The 16,642-nt window shown below is 39.4% G+C and overlaps 1 protein-coding gene across 5 annotated transcripts in view; it reads left to right on the top strand.

Annotated features, from left to right (window-relative positions):
- The window catches only part of NEK7 (NIMA related kinase 7), a 75,205-nt gene extending 66,650 nt beyond the window's left edge, over nt 1-8,555 (top strand). For 3 of the 5 annotated variants that reach the window (XM_055814997.1, XM_055814998.1, XM_027793325.2), the window contains one exon: nt 1,583-8,555. In XM_055814997.1, coding sequence (XP_055670972.1) covers nt 1,583-1,693 — 111 coding nt within the window. In that variant the 3' untranslated portion in view covers nt 1,694-8,555. The remainder of the gene's footprint in view (nt 1-1,582) is intronic. The other 2 variants (XR_008748942.1, XR_008748945.1) reach the window with 2 other exon arrangements.
- The last annotated feature ends 8,087 nt before the right edge of the window (nt 8,556-16,642 follow it).

Raw genomic sequence — 16,642 nt, 5'->3', positions numbered from 1 at the left:
GGAAGAATGAACCAAATTTGACATATTGCCATCGAAGGGTGGATTGCAAGGTGTTCTTGGTGGATTCCCCCTCCCTTCCCAATGCTATAAGGAGATCCAAGAGGATTTTGCGAAGCTATTAAAAAGCACAAAGAAAGAGCTTCAGAGTTAGTGAGGTTGCTTTTGCAGAGGATGGCAAACATTTTAGTAAGTCGTCATGAAGCAGGTGACTTCAATGTTGAAAAATGCTTAGGAGATGCACACAATTTAAAACAGATGCCCCATCAGAAGGTTATCCAGATGATATATCAATTTCTAATGTCATAACTTCTTAGGCATATCAAGGGAGGAAGAAAAACCTGCAACTGTTCTGCCAGTTTGTGAAGGCGATGAGAACATCCGAGTGATGTGGAAGCTATATGGGGTTGCTTCTGCTGAATATCTGCACTGTAGAAGGCCCAATAAATGGTGGTGTTTGTGAAAACGTGGGGTTTTCTAGTCATAGTGATTTGTTTAGTCCCAGATAGAGGCTTCTGTGAACATATTTTATTAATTATGTGCTTCTTTCCATAAAGAAAAAGAATAATATAATCCTAAGAATAGCTACTGGGATGTAGACCAAAGGTTATTTCTTCTAGTATCGTGTCTCCAGCAGTGGGCAAGTGGAGTAACAGGGCCAGCATAATGTGATACTTTCCCAGGTTCCAGTGGCAAGTTCAGAGGTTTCCTCAAAGGTGGACTCTTCACCTTAAATAGCCCTCGGTGGGTTTATTGTTCAGTTGCTCTCTGAACGCATGTGTGTTGATTGGTAGCTTCTAGCAGCAGGAGGTTCTGCAGGTTAACTCTGTGTTGTAAGTAGAATCATTAACTCTGTGTTGTAAGTAGAATCATTAACTCTGTGTTGTAAGTAGAATCATTAACTCTGTGTTGTAAGTAGAATCATTAACTCTGTGTTGTAAGTAGAATCATTAACTCTGTGTTGTAAGTAGAATCATTAACTCTGTGTTGTAAGTAGAATCATTAACTCTGTGTTGTAAGTAGAATCATTAACTCTGTGTTGTAAGTAGAATCATTAACTCTGTGTTGTAAGTAGAATCATTAACTCTGTGTTGTAAGTAGAATCATTGCCTTTTGTTGTTGGAACCTGTCACAGGGCAATGCCATTTGTTGCTGGCTGACTGTCCTGCCAGGAGTAGGGGGGCAAGCAGGTCCCCATTTACCTTCTCACCGTACTGCCTTCAGCCTCTTGGAGTTCGTAGGCACAGCCCTCCAAAGGCAAAGAATTCAATTGTAAATGATATGTAATGAGACTAAATGCATGTCTCAAGTTACATTTTAAAAGGATTGGAACTTAAATCTGCTCAACAGTTTTTCGGGACAACAGTACAAAACGTAAAAATCATGGAAGCATGTTGCATACGTGCTTGCATAAAACTGTGCAGTGTGTGTTGAGTGGGGGGGACTGAGGGGGTGTTTATGCAGAATCGCTATTTGGCTATTTTTAAAATTTTTTTGCCAGTCGTATTAATTTGAGTTTGTTAATGCACAAATACTACTTTTGTAAGAAGGCCAACGATCCTGTCATGTTGTTTTCCTTTCCTAGCTGCGACAATTAGTTAATATGTGCATCAACCCGGATCCAGAGAAGCGACCAGACATAACCTATGTCTATGATGTAGCGAAACGTATGCATGCACACACTGCGAGCAGCTAAACAGACATCAGATCATGAAGAAAAGAGCAGAAATAACCAAGTATTTTAAATAAATCATCCCACCTCTTTGTTTGTGTTACACAAATGTAATTATTTGATGCTTACTGTTGTGCTTTGAATTGTAAACCATTTTATATACATGCTTTGTTTTCTGTTTATTTTTTTGTATTTTTTACTAACTTGTAGTTCTACAACAGGTTTAAATATGTAAAGTGTAACTTTAGAAGACAGCAAGAGCTATTGTGTTCCATGTTAAGTGGGTTCAAGTATGTTTTCTTTAATAACAAATTTTTATTTAGTTGGGCCTCAGTTCTAAAACACAGTTGCACTTTTGCACATGATACAGATACCAGGCTTATTATCCAGAAGCAAGATGTCTGAATCTCTCAACTTTTTAGTAATTTATAGAAAGTATGAATTAGCACAGTTAACTTTATTTTAATCTTTGTTCCAAGAGGAACATAATTATTATAGATGGTGGTTGTGTTTTATATTGAACGTGTGTTGAAGATGTTTGCAGCTCTCTGCATAAGAGTAGGCAGGTGGTAGGATTAATTCTCTGCTTGCCAAATGTGACGGGAAAATAGTTTCAGGAAAAATTGTCATGCTGAAATTTTTCTAACATGGCTTTTTATTATTCTGCCATAATGCACGTAAAACATTTGTTGGAGGTTTTCTGGGAAAATTTAAGGTGTTGATTTTGCAATCTGATAGCTTTCAATAGGCTTGTGTAGCACTGCCCTGGGGCAATAGGAATCTGCATAGTTAAGTCTTCAAAACATGCAGATGATTCTTGTTGCAAATCGGGTTCTTTTGAGGCTAATGTTTATGAGAAGGTCTGATTTAAAGGTGGGATCTTTTAAGTTACAGCTTCCCAACTGTTTATGTATATATCACTGTTTATAGATTTTTGTGTTTAAAATTTGAATCACCTTACAGTATATTTAAAAGTTAATATTTTTTTTTTAAATACAAAAACCTTTTGGAAAAGATACAGTGTGGTATAACACAAAATGTATTCTTCTTTAATACCTGGTTTTGTATACTGTATCCTGAGAATTAGTTTTATATTTAGCAAAAGTAAATTTTAGCTTTTATGTTTAAGAGAAAGTTGCCACTCCTTCATTTGGGAAATAAATATGTATGTAAAATGTCTTACAAATACTTATTAGTTGAAAAGGAAATCCAGAATACTTTTGTTAGACCTTAGTACCTTTTTGGATATGCTTAATAGTATTGTTATTGTTAAGGAAGGAAGGTGTCTTGTTTTTAAATGTGGTAAAAATGGAGAGTGGCCTGAAGCTTCTTGAGTTTCAAGACTGAACTTTTTATATAGAACTGTCAAAATTATTACCAGTGATATTGCTAAGAAGCAATTCCCTTATGTGGGCAAAAAGAAGTTAGTTCAAATAAAAGCAGCGGTAAGTACGTACACATATAGGTTCTAAATGCAGCCAGTTTCCTGCAGGCTCAGATCCTTTTTTTTTGTTTGTTTCTCTGTGCAGCTTTATTTTTTGATTTGATATAATGCTCAAAGAATAAAAATCCAGTTGTGGGGTTTGTGGATGAAATGTTCAAGCTAGGTCAGGGGGGTTTCTGTTTTTGGTGTGTGGGGGTTTTTTTGGGTTTTTTTTGGTTTTTTTGTTTTTTTTTTTTTAATTTTTAAATCTACAAATACTCATGTTTGGCAAAATACAGGAGTTTTTAAATAGTATGTGGCAGATCATCAGCTTGTCTTAATACACATATTTTTTTAATTTTTGTTTCCAGATTTTATAGGATGAATCCTTAGTCTTTCTCCTGGCTTCTGTGTATCTTGTAGGGCTTCAGCGGAACGATTTTAGGGAGGAGGTATTTGAGAAACCTTGGTTTGTGTTTAACAACTTCTAGATCTCATGTGTTACCTGATTATTGAATTTTAAAAATGATGGTTGTGTTCCATAACAGTAGTTCATACGTCGTAGGATGAAGTGGTTTGTATTGGAACAGGCAGCATACTACTTTTGGACTGCCAGGATTAGCTCTTAATATGCACAAATACTCAAGCCATTTTTAGCTCTTTTTTTTTTTCTGAAATGTGCTAGAACATGTAAAAATAACTGAAAAAATACCCTCAGCACAGTCTAGCTATTTGTATATAATAATCTGCATAAAGTATTAAATTTTTCCTGAAAGAAACCAATAATAATTTCCTCTCTGCCCTGCCTTCGGAAGGATACATTGAGTAAAGAAATCATGAGTTAAAAGTTAGCAAATGTGCATACTTAAGCATACAAATTTTTTTATTGCTGTATTTTTCTAGTATTTATGATTAAATCTTGTGCTGAGGAAAAGAAAAAGTTGTTCCTGTTTTAAAATGAATAGTACAGATTACTCTGGTACCAAACTTTATAATTAAGAATTAACCTCATATAGGTTAATAGAACTGCTTACTTAACTGGGAACGGTAGCATCTATCCCCTAAGTAAAGCACCTAGTAACATATGAAAATGTTAAGTCTTTTATAACACTCCCATTTGTGCTATACATTTACAAAATATTTTCTTTTATAAAACACCTTTCTATTTTTTGTATGTTGTTGATCTTGACGTTTGGCACTATTTATTTTAAGCTATGGCATTATGTGTTTATTTTCTTTAAAGGAAGCGTGTTACTTTTCTAGCCAAAATGTCTGACTAGCTCCTCCTTTTATTTCAGTAATGCTTACAGGATTAACTTGCTTTGAGTGAACTATGTGCTTTGAATGACACTGCATAAAATCTTTGTCTTGTCTTGAAAGCTCCCCTGCTGTGCAGTAGTCTAATAGAAATAAAACATACAGATATGAAATATAATATAAAAAAGAGTGTTTTTATGATATTTTTTCAAACTTCTATTATTACATATATATATATATGTTACAGTAGATACTACCTATCTTGTGGACAGTGTACTGCTTCCAGTAGTTGATTATAGGTGAGTTTTCTTGACTGTAACAAAAGATAGTATATAAAAAACACCTTTTGTTGTATTTGTCAATTTTTTTTCTAAAAATCCTAGATCTGATGTATTCACAATTAACCCAAAAGAGTGTTTTTATACCAAAGTTAAAAACAAATCTGAAATTATTTTCAAACCATATGAAAATATCTGAAAGGCATAAAAAGAATGAAGAGCTCCCATTATGCCCCAGTCCTGTGAGCTGCTGTTTATAGGTAGGCTGAATTTTGTGTAACTTCAGTAATTTTGAGTGAACCTCATATACACACATGAATAAATAGTAATTAGTAGGGTATATAGAAATGATGTGCTCAGCTCACTTTTTATACCTCTCCTGTACGTCACTGGTTTGGTAGCAGGGAATGATGTGGGGTTTTCCCCGCCTTCTTCTGTTGCACTCTAACGATCCAGCTACCAACCGTACGAGCAGGCAATAGAAGTATGTTGACTTCTTGTAATAAGCAGAAACTTTAAAAATGTGCCAATATACTGCAAGATGAAATACAGCATTAGAAGTGTCTGAGAAGGCTGGTGTTTTATTCATGCTTAAGAAAGCCACAGAGTGAAATTCTTGACAGAAGCTTGGAAATGGAGGACTTCTTATGCCAGTGGTTCTCAGATAGCTCTGAATGGGACCTAAAGTCTCAGCGCTGTTTGTTTTCAACAATCTGTCCACTTAATCTCTGTCTGCGCTGTTACACAGTGAGATGAGAATCTTAATGGCTGGACTGGAATGCTGGTGGTGATTGCTGTGTCAGGTATTTGAGCTTCTAGGAACAGGAAGTTGATGGGAGGGAGAGTCAAAGAAGGCCTTCAGGTCTTGCTTTGTGGAGAGTTAATTTAACCTGAAAGTAAAGTTGCTGAATAGCAGAGTTCAGATAACTGCTTTTTCATTATTTTTAGTACTTCTTTAACAGTCAGAAGTTTTTCTAGCCCTACCATATCCCCACATCATCTAGCCGGTGGCAGTGCTGGTCTTCCGAATGGCTGATCGCTGCTGTGATCTGGGTGAATACCTAAACCTTGCTGGCAAGGTCATCCCAGGGGGGGAATACCAGCACTGGGCATGCCTAGGGGGGTGTTACTTAAGTTTCTGAACATGACTCAAATACAGATTTTTAAGGTTCTTTTTCAAAGTTTATTCCCTTCCCTAAACCTTGTTCTTCAGTTGATACTTTTAAAAGATTGCTTCCCTTTCATATTCACTTGTGAAGTTCTAAGATTCCTGTCTTCCACTGGTTTTGCTTCATCTGTCCTGTTGTCTGCGCTACCCTCTTCCTGATTTGAAGTCCTCTGTGTCTAGTTTGCTTCTTTCTTTGTGCCTTTGCTAAACTCAAGCCATTTTTCTTCTCAAATTTTCTCCACTCACTGTGGGCAAGCCCTATATTTTCCCCTGATAACTACTTAACTCCATTGTTCTTCATTCTGTTTTTCCAGCCCAACGCTTTTGATTTCTAGTTTTAGACAGATTTTCTCACTGCCTCAATCATTCCCATGACCTTGTCTTTACTAAATACTGTTCACTTTATTATACCTCATTTCTAAATTCCCTTTCTCTGATCACTACCTGCTCTCTTCCAGCTTATCTGTCTTTCTCTCTCCTCTACCCTGTCACTCACTCCTTTTGGGATCCCAAGTCTATTAACCTTTCTGACTCCTCTTCTCAGCTGCCTCCTTCCTTCATTGGCCTCACTTCCTTTGACTCACTGCTCTTTATTTTCATCGCTTTCTGCTCCTCCATACATGGTTTCTTTGGTTGCTTCTCACATTGCTATCCATTCCTATCCCTGGACGTTTTTTCTTGTAACTTCTTAATTTTCTTTCCTGCCTTTCTGAATATCTCTGAAGGGTATGACAGCACAACACAACTTTGGACTCAGCATTGCCTTACCTGTTTTAATTCTCTTTCCAAATGGACTTTTTAACCACTTTATCCCACCTTTTTTTTTTTCTTGTTGAGCTTGTTTGCATGTTTGCTGTTCATTTTAAGTTTCTCATTCATTCTTGATGCAAAATGTATCTTCAAAACCAATGTTGATTTTTACATGATGAGATCCTTTGCAAAATTGTCCTTTCTCAGAAATCTGTTTCTGAACTGGGCTTTTCTGCCTCTTTGCTATACAAGTTTCCCCCTTTTATTTCTGTATCTTTTATGCCTGTCATTCCTTTCGTTGAATGACAACTTTCTCTTTAAATCCTCATCTTGTTTCCATCACTAGCAACCAAGTTTTTCTTTCTGAGGTCTTGAAGGGATAAGCGCTTATCATCCTAACTGGTTCTTTTTTTTTTAATATTCTTGCCCTTTATTCTCCATTTGTCATTTCCTATTGGTATGTACCTGAATATCCTCACTCCAGTTTGTTTTCAAGTTTCTGACTTTACATTTTATTTTGAATGCTCCCCAAAATCCAGTGCTTCCTTCTTCTCCCGTAGTTCTATCTCCAGATGGTTCCTTGAGTATCTAGCCACAATCTCAGACCTGTTGAGATTCAAAGATCCAGTTTTTATTCCAGAGTCCCTCCAGACTATTTTCCAGCATCCCTGACAATTTTACTTGCCTATTTTCCAGGGCCACAACCTTTCTATCTCATGACACTTCTCCCATGCCTGCATATCAAATATCTCAAAAATTATTAGTATCAGATTCCAGGCCTCTTCATTATCTGTTCTTTCTTGTCTTTTATCTTTACTGTTTTAACCTCTGTGTTGTTTTGATAACTTTTCTCCTTTCAAAGTATCAAAATCGACAAGACTGAACTGTTGGGCTTTAGCTGCTTCGTGCACTGCAGAAGGAACTCCATGAAATCATTTGTTTTGTGTTTCTAAAGAGACGAGTCCCACAGATTTCGTCTTATTTCAGGACTGTAGAGCTGGCGCAGATTCTATTGCTCGAAGTATTTTGAAAGTCCTTGAATTTTGGCCTTGATTTAATCTTCTGCTGCTTCAGATACAAGTTTTTGCCCTTCATTTCTTTGTCTTTACTGTGTGTAACTCTGTCTTGTTTCTGCACATAAAGCTAACGGTCCTGTTCTTGGTGTAGCAACTTGAATTCAGTGCATTTACTATTGCTTAAAATAATGTGCTTAAGAGCTTCACTGGCTGGATCCAGAGTGTTAGGCACAATGCTCCTCTTTGTTCCTGTCCCATACTTACACTGGCTTCTCTTGCTGCCTCTCTATCTGCCCCAACTGAAGATGCGCCATGTTACGCTGCAGGGTAGTGTTGATGCAGTTGAGGCACCTGCAAACAAGGTAACTGGTATACTTGCAGCACTACTGCAGGTTCTTATCAAGAGCAAAACGCTTATTTGTCCTGTGCATCTAGAACTGAGCTCTGTGCTGTACTGCTTCTCTGTCCATGCTACCCTAATTTCAAGCCAGACCAGCTCTGCCTGCATGGTAGACAGCAAGTTTTCTGCGTAGGTCTGACTTCACAGTTGTAGCAGCCTTTCAGCTTTGGACGACTGCATGTTTGTAGGGATTCACTGTTGATCAAATTGTCTGAACTTTGACTGCTCGTAATTATCCTCATATATATGTTGAGAAGCAAAAGTCTCCATAAAACTAAGAAGTTTGGGGAGTGTAGGATATAGAGCTGAATGTCAGATTGTTTGGTGTGTGTGGGCATACACACATTTAATCACTGTTTATTTTCACCAGAATAATACTTTTCTTTTAGAGGATCAGGTGCTTGTTGGCACTAAACGAATACTTTCAGTATTTTCAGTTTCTATGTGTATCCTTTGTTGCCAGTTTGTATCATGTCATACGATTAATTAATTTTTCTTCTATGACTGCCTTAATGATTGGTGGAGGCCTTACACCTTTTGTCGAATTGAAATGTTCTGTTCATATCGAAATAAAAAATAAATCAAGAAATTAGATGCATTGAGTCCTTCCTGATGATTGCATTTGCTTTGTGTTTAAATCCTAGCGATGGAGAGAGGTCTTGCAGTGGACAGAAACAGAGATGTTTTGGGGTTCCCTGCTCCCTCTCCACCTTCTGGCTCCTTGTTCCCTGGCTTCCCTGGGGAACGTGTTGGCAGCACAGCACTGCCAGGGTACTGAGGGCTAACAGAAACTTAAAATAAGAAAAGTAAAATGTTGATGTTATCCTGCTTACATTCCTTTGGTGTCCTGTCTCAGTGTGACTAGGAAATCTCCCATTTCAAAAAGACTAGGGAGGCCCTTGGCATTGTTGTACAGTCTTTTATTGTTCTTTACATGCTTGGCATTAAAAATCCGTTTGCTGTTACAAAGAGAATTTTAAATCATGCAAAGGGTCTTACTTTGCCCATTGGTACTCTTCTGTACGCTTTATTTGTTAGCTGTTTCTTTGATTTCAGTCATGCTGGACTGCTGTAGAGGTGATCATTAAATATGAGTATTGGATTTTCTGGTAAGGTTTTGTTGGGAGAGGGGAAGAAGGGAAGCATTCATTGATTTGTTTGAATTTGGTTGCTGATGGTGCTTCAATCAAATTGTGGAATCATTCAGGTTGGAAAGGACCTTGAGAGAGGTCTCTAGTCCAGCTCCTGCTGAGAGCAGAGTCGGGGCTGAATTCAGGCCAGGGCTCAGGGCTTCAGACAGCCGCATCTTGAAAACCTCTGGGGACAGTGGCTGGGCAGCTTCCCTGGGCAGCCTGCGTCAGCACTTGGCTTCACTGTGAGCCTGGCTTTCCTGATGTTCAGTCAGAAGCTCCTCAAATTAGGGCTGTTTGTTCTCCTGCCACTTCTCAAATGTTATTTATATTGCACAAAAGGTAAGTCAGACATTGAAACAAGCAGAGAACTTAATGTTTTATTTTCTGAAATGTGCAAAAAAAAAAAAGTTCATGTAATACTTTTGCATCCTGTATGACATGTACATGATGATCATTTACTACTTGAGCATAAAATAAAATTTTTGGCAGTAAAACTTGATTTAAAAGTTCTGTGATGTTTATGGCTGGATGTTCTCAGTTGTTACCTTTTAAATCTAAGAGATGTCTCCTGGCAGAACACAGCTCCGCCTCCGTGGTGAAGCCGGGACTGGGATCCTGAACACGACTTCAGTTTCTGCCTTCTGGAGCCTGCGGTGAGGGAGGTAGCTCACCACTGGGGTGGGATGGGAAGGAAGAGAACGTGCATCATGATAGCTGGTGGGTGTGGGAACTCCTACTTCTACTTCCGTGTGCTGGTGGAAACTTGCCTAGAGAGATTTATCAACACCGGGATTTGAGGTTGCAAATGATGTAGGGAGGGGTGGTAGCAATTTTCAGAGCAGTGGTTGGTTTTGGTTAATTTTCCCGTGTGTCAAATGAGAACTCAAAGTCTGCAACTTCTGATCACAGATTTCTTGGAAGTGAATAGAGGATATGGCAAATGGGTTCGGTTCCAAATTCAACGGAAATTCTGTCTTCTGAAGCAGTTTCCTTAAACGAAGAATAATTTCTTGATCTTATAAAAGTCATTTCAGTTACCTGTCTGGCAGGGTGGTGGTGGCTCTGTATCGTTGTTGTACTGGAGCTTTTACGAGGCATGTGTTTCCCTAGACCCACTCCCGGGGTATGGCAGCTGCCTGGCAGCTGGGCTCCTCCGCCTCGTTCCACACCAGCGCGGCACGGGACGGCGGAGGGGACGCAGGGACCGAGCTGCCTTGTGTAGCGTTCGCGTCCACGCAGGTACTGGCACGGGGTGCAGCTGCACGTGCTGCTCCGTCCTCTCGCTTCCCAGCGCCAGTCGTGTAGGTCAGACCCTCTGATACCGGGAAGCAGGGAAGTGTAGAGGTACTATGTAAACACACATCGCCGATGCATGCCACGTTCGCTGCGGTACAATTTCTTCTGATTTTCATTCACTCATAGTGACTTAATGTAATCCAAAAGTGTGTGTGTGTGTGGGGTTTGGTGGTTTTTTTTTGTTTTTTTTGTTTTTTTAAAGTGTTGCAAATGATTCAGAACTTTCACTCTTGGGAAAGAATATCTTATAAGGTAATTTAATTTTGCAGCATTCAATATGCATTCGTAGCAGTAATGATTTTTTTTGCTTGTTCTAGAAGAAATAATTATTGTAGAGTATGATACCTCCATCCTGTGATCTGTTAAAGACTAAAATTCTTCCTGCTATACTTTTCCTCACTGGATAGGAGGAATTAAAAGCTTCTTTTCAGAAGTGTGGGAAGAGCCAAATGCAGTTGCACTGATTTCAACCCCCAGAGAAGGACTTTCTTGCTGGAGTGTGGTCTGAGCAGCTGTAATGCTCCACCTGTAGCTGGAAGGGAATTCCTCCAGGGCAGAAGCTCTGCTAAGCAGACATAAGACAGCTTTGAGGACTGCCTTAAAAGGGTTTAATGAGTTTGCAGGGAAGAAGGGGTCTTAAAATGTTCTTGTTGTGGAGAGTGGTTTAATGCCCTGGCCCCTGTGGTAGGCTAAGGAAATACAGGGGTCTCCAGCTGATGTGAGCACTAGGCTGACTTCGAAGGGAAGGCTGCTTGTCTTTTCTCCTTTAGCTGGGAGATCTGTACTGTGTGTTTGGGGATGAAACACAGTCTGGCTGAAAATTCCAGCCTCGGGTGGGAGAGTTCTTGCAGGTAGTTTGCATGGAATATCCAATAAAAATAGTCAGTCAGTAATTTGAAGAACCATGTACACTCATCTTGTTTCTGTAATGTAGCTGTTCCACTCCAGAGCCTACATGGGTATGGAGACGACTTCATCAATCCGTCCTTAGCAGAAATAGGACAAGGGTTGCCCTGTCTTGGTTTTGTATTTTCCTGTGGTGTGTTTTATGTTGTTTGTTATTTTTGATGGCTTTTAGTTTGTTTGCAAAACACTTCTCACCTTAAAATTATAATTTAAAAATGTTCCATATGAATTTAATATACCTCTATATCTGTATTAACAAGACTTACAAAACACTGCGTTCTTGTCTATAGCGAACATTTGCAGGTTGACCGTGTATCAGATGTACTTGCTAGGAGCTGCCCTTGACTTGTCACGTTGCACTGTTGTGAATGTGAATATGTTTCCTTTGTTGAAATCCAAGGGCTGATCCTATGAACATAAAATGCAAGGTATACATCTTTAAAAAACCCCGCATACTGCAAAATGAGGCAATTATTTGGTCTTCCCAGAGCCGTGTTTCCTGTGTGTGGGTATCAGTGGTAAGTATGGCCGTTAGCAAGGCTGGCGCTGGTTTGAGCATCATTAAATAGAAGCCTGCTGACACTGGCCATTGATCCAGCAGCTGGCACGGGGCCTCTGGGCCACGGTATTTCCTCCCCCATCTCTCCCTTCTCTCTGGGGATAACCAATTGGAAGAAACGACCCACTTGCCTGGAGTGTTTTAGAAGCGGTGGGCAGTTCGATGTGAATTGTCAGCTCCAGCTAGGGCAAAGGATCATGCGGTTGACCCTTATCTGATGCTGGCAATTCTGTTCCTGTAACATTCGGCCATCCCTTACAATGTCACAAATCCCAAGAAGACCTTATGAAACTCCACCAATGCAGTCTTTGGAAAGCTGTCATCTTTTAGAGCTGTTATGGTACAAAAGGCCGGTGGCTGTTTTGAGCTATAATACTTTTTTAAAGAAAGGTCTGCCTGTTCAGTAATGAAATGTTTATGGTGCTAAGTAATCTGTTGATAAAACCACATTTTATTTCAAAATTGCTTTATTTTCCATTCTGTGAGAGTGCACAAGTTGACGATGATCTCAAGTGGATAGAATCAGATGATGTTTGAGAAATATTCATGAAATGGAACATGCTATTTCTCATAGGTACCATGTTCTTCCCATATAGGTACCATGTTCTTCCCAAATATTGTTGTTTTCAGTCTTTAAATTTTTCTTTAAACAGCATTGATACCTCTAAAAACAGTCACAAGCTTTTACAAAGACAGCTTAGGTATTCTAATATGGTGTGCTTTGAGAATTTTGCATATATTTCGCAATTAATGATTTATATTTTCCGTAAGAAATTTAAATTAGACATGGTATTATTTTGTTATTACAGTAGTACCCAAATGCTGTAATTGTGATCAGAATCCCATTGTAACTAAATGGAGTATCTATGTGAGAATATTCTCTCTACAATCTATCATCTAACTACACATTTGCAGTAAGTTGCCTCACACACCAATGCGGAATGCTGGCAGTTTTTGCCTGCAGTAAAGTACCATCCGATTGTATAACTTCTGCCCGCTTTATGGGGCTCTTGTTGGAATTTGGCCTTTTTATTTCCTCCTGATTTTTAATTTCTGACTTCCTATAGGACCATCAAGCTACTGCAAAAAGAACTGTAGACCATAATTGTAATTTCTCACAGTAACTGGGCATGAAATTCTGTGCTTAAAATGCAGTCCTAAACCACAGTTTCCTTTTAAGTCACATATTCTGCAGTTCTCTCATAAACTTAAAATACAGTCCGTGTTACATCTTTTCATCACTTCATAATTTTATGTAATGAAAACCTAAAATAGAAATTATTTTTGACTGTATAAAGTGCCTCAGAGTTGAAATTGCAAAGAAATCGATTGTGTTCTTCAGACCCCTCAATAATTGTCTTTATATTCATTCTTTAAGGTCCTAACTAAGCTGAAATGCAGTATTTCATTCCTGACATTTAATCCATAAAAACATCCTTGGAGATGTATTATTCCCTTAAAGTAATTCATGTGTACCCTACAGTGAACACACACAGCTGGAGGTATATCGGAATCTTTTTTTGCTCTGCTACAGGACATAAACAGGAAATGTATACACGCCTCATTTGAAATGGGTTTAGATAATTGTCGTATGGAAACATGTTGTCTTAGTCCTGGGGCTATTTTTTGATGAGATATTTACAAAAAAACCCAAAGCGTCAAACTCTGGATACATGAACTAACACTGCATCTTCGACTGTTCTGATTTGGGTAGTGTTTGTTTGGCTTGTAAATGAATGGCAGCGGTGCTGGTGACGCAGCGGTACCTCCGGGCTCAGTCCGCCTGGGTATCCGAAGGTACAGCAGGTCTGTCCGTCCGTCGGTCAGGGCTACCGCTGTCTGGAGGGACAGTGACCCGAGCGAGCCGTTCCGGGGGAGGCTACGGCGTGAGCTCACCCCCTGATCGCTCTGCCTGTGCAGCCCGCGGCCACGCTGCTCCCTGGGGATGCGGCAGGTACGGGCCAGGTCCTGCCGGCTGAGCGAAGGCTGCCTTGCCCGTGTGCCAGAGTTAATGCTGAGTGACTGGTGCTGTGCTCGACTTGTCTGCGTGCTGGCACTGCCAGTCTTGCCATGGGTGCGTGCATCTAGCACAGCGTCGTCTGTGTAGGAGTTAGTGAGTGGCTGTGGTACCTGCTTGTGCCAGAATGTTCTGCATCCAGAACTCCTTAAAAAACACAGTAAGTTGTGACTTTGGACTTGTATGCCTCCTGTACGCCTCTGCCCATACTTACTCATGTTAATCAGCTTATTTTTCCTACTGGTTAAGAAAAGAATGGAGCAAGAATCATTTCTGTTACAGTAGTGCTTCTTTATATTTCTAAACTAGCTAAAAGTCTTAAAGATGTATAGTACAGGAATATCTATTCCGTTGAATTCTGTGGATGTCAGTCTTTGGACACCATAAAAGGACTTGATTATCTGCATATACTGAGCATCTGTTACATGGTTGTAGGTATCGTAGATGCTTTTAAACTGCATATCTGAAAAATCACTTGACTGCTACTGAAAAGCCTGATCTGATGCGCAGTATAAAAGAATGTGGTGCACTTTCTGCTTTACTGACCCTGCGTGTACAGGTTGGCCCTGATCATGTCTCTGATTCCATGTTGTTTTTCCATGCAACTTGCACAATACAGGTTTCCATCGTGTACCAGACAGATGTGCCCAGGCAGCGTACTTCATAGCAGATCCTGTAAGTGAGCAGGAGGCCAAGAGGAGTCCAGCAACTTTGGAGCAGCATGCAAACCTCACACCTTCTGCCCTCCTCTTGTATATTCGTAGCTCTGGCTTCTGCTCTTTTTCTGGAGTGTAGCCACTTTCTACAGTGCTTCTGGCCTTTTTTTAGCTTTCCCAATTTCTGTGGGATCCTGCATTTCACAGCGTGCTTAGCTCTTAGTACTGCCTTTTACCTCTTAGCTTTGCTCCATTCTGTGATTTTCTGTGCTTTGAGAATCTGTCCTTTCAATGTTACGCCCTTTTCACAGCATCTGGCTTGGTAACCTTGTACTTCTCTTATTCTCCAAGTAATTTTGTGCTTGCTTTCTCATGTACTTCTGCTGTGATTTGAGGATGAGTGCTTTTGTGGTTTCTTTCCCTGCCTCCCTAGTGGGATGTAAAAATCCCTTTCCATTCTGATAATCTGGTAACATTGCAAACTACTTTGCTACAGTCCCAGTTACACAGAAGTTGGACTACGAGCCTCTGAGCAGGCTTTGTGTTATTTACGTGGATAAGAAAGGATGCATTACAAAACATGATTTGCACATGACAGCTATCAAGAAAATTGAGAGGCCACAGTATGCAGGATTTTGAGGGGAAAAAATTGGTCTGAGTGGCGATCTCAGGCAGTGCTCAGTGTAGTGTGGGATTAGGTCTTAAGCAAACACTCTTATGAAGAGTGCTCGTGCAGCATTACAAGTAACAAAACAATTACCCAAAGGACAGCATCTTTGGAAACGATTGCTGTCGTTTGGCTAGTACTGGTAAGCTTGCTGTTTTCTCTGTCCATATTTTGTCCATTAATACTTACTACAGAGCAAAGCAAGTAGTGGTGGTGTTTTTTTTTTTTTTTTGAAAGATGATATTGTTGATAGATGTAGACTGTATAAAAATGAAAGAATTTTCTGTGGTTGTATAACAAATACATTTCTCTTTCATCCAGCACTGAACTTTAAGAATGAATGAGGATTCAGGTTGTGAAATTTTTCAATTTATTCTTTTAATGTACTTTCTTATATTGTTGCCAGCAAAGATAACTGCATGTTTGGTTATCATTCCACGACACTTTAGCTTTTCTTTTATCACAGGATCTGCCCCCCTTAAAGGAAAGTATAAAGAGTAGCAGTGTTTTGCAGAATTGTGAGATAGATGTTGGTCTTCCACAGAGCGATCACTAGGCAAATACTGAAATGCCTTTGAATCCTTGAATCTGCCAGTGAGATTGGGGCTTATATTACTCATGCTCACTTACTTTTATAGATCGATATTTCATGGTCTATTTACTAATACAAAATGACCATTTCTATTTTTGGCTAAAATGTGTAATTTGTCATCCCCCCCCCCCCCACGTTTCTAACAAATTGCTGCTTTTGATTTCTCAGGCTTGATGGGACACTGGCATTGGCAGGTGGTGGAGTGACACAATGCAGTATGATATGCCAAAGTAGTTGGGCATCACTTGTCATCTTGTACACAAGTGAGGCAGAGGAAATAAGAGAATACATAAGTCTCTCAAAGATGCCGGAGGAAAAAAAAAAGATATTTTCCATAGGATAGAAATTTTTTTTTCTGGAATCGCCTCCTTCCATCTTGTCCCCAGAGTGGTTCAGTTTCTCATGCTGCTTCGTCTACACCATATCTAAGGTATTGTAAGCAAGTATGTGAAACATTTTACCTGTAATAAATAGCTCCACGTATAATTTCACTTAAGATTCTTGCTTGCTTTCTGTAGTGCAAATAAGAAGCCATTGAAGGTAGTAAAGGTATAAATAATGATCTTTAGTGTTATGGCCTATGCTAAACGCAAAACATAGAAGCATATCTCTTGCTATAAAGAACAGCTCAGTTTACTGTGATTTCATAGCGATAGCTTTTTTTTTTTGACTGCACAGGATTATTCACAGTTTGTTTTTTCAGGCAGAGGCATACCTCAATAATTCATCAAGTTGTTCAAACCCACAAATGCTCATGCATGGATTTAAGGAGGAGCTATCGTATGTACATGGTTCTCAATTTTTGGTCCCACTAGGACAGCATGGTGACAAATACTTAGCAAACTTGTCCCTCAG

This window comes from Falco peregrinus, chromosome 10 (assembly GCF_023634155.1).
Source record: "Falco peregrinus isolate bFalPer1 chromosome 10, bFalPer1.pri, whole genome shotgun sequence".
Classification (NCBI taxonomy): Eukaryota; Metazoa; Chordata; class Aves; order Falconiformes; family Falconidae; genus Falco; species Falco peregrinus.
This window is presented reverse-complemented; position numbering and strand designations above follow the sequence as displayed.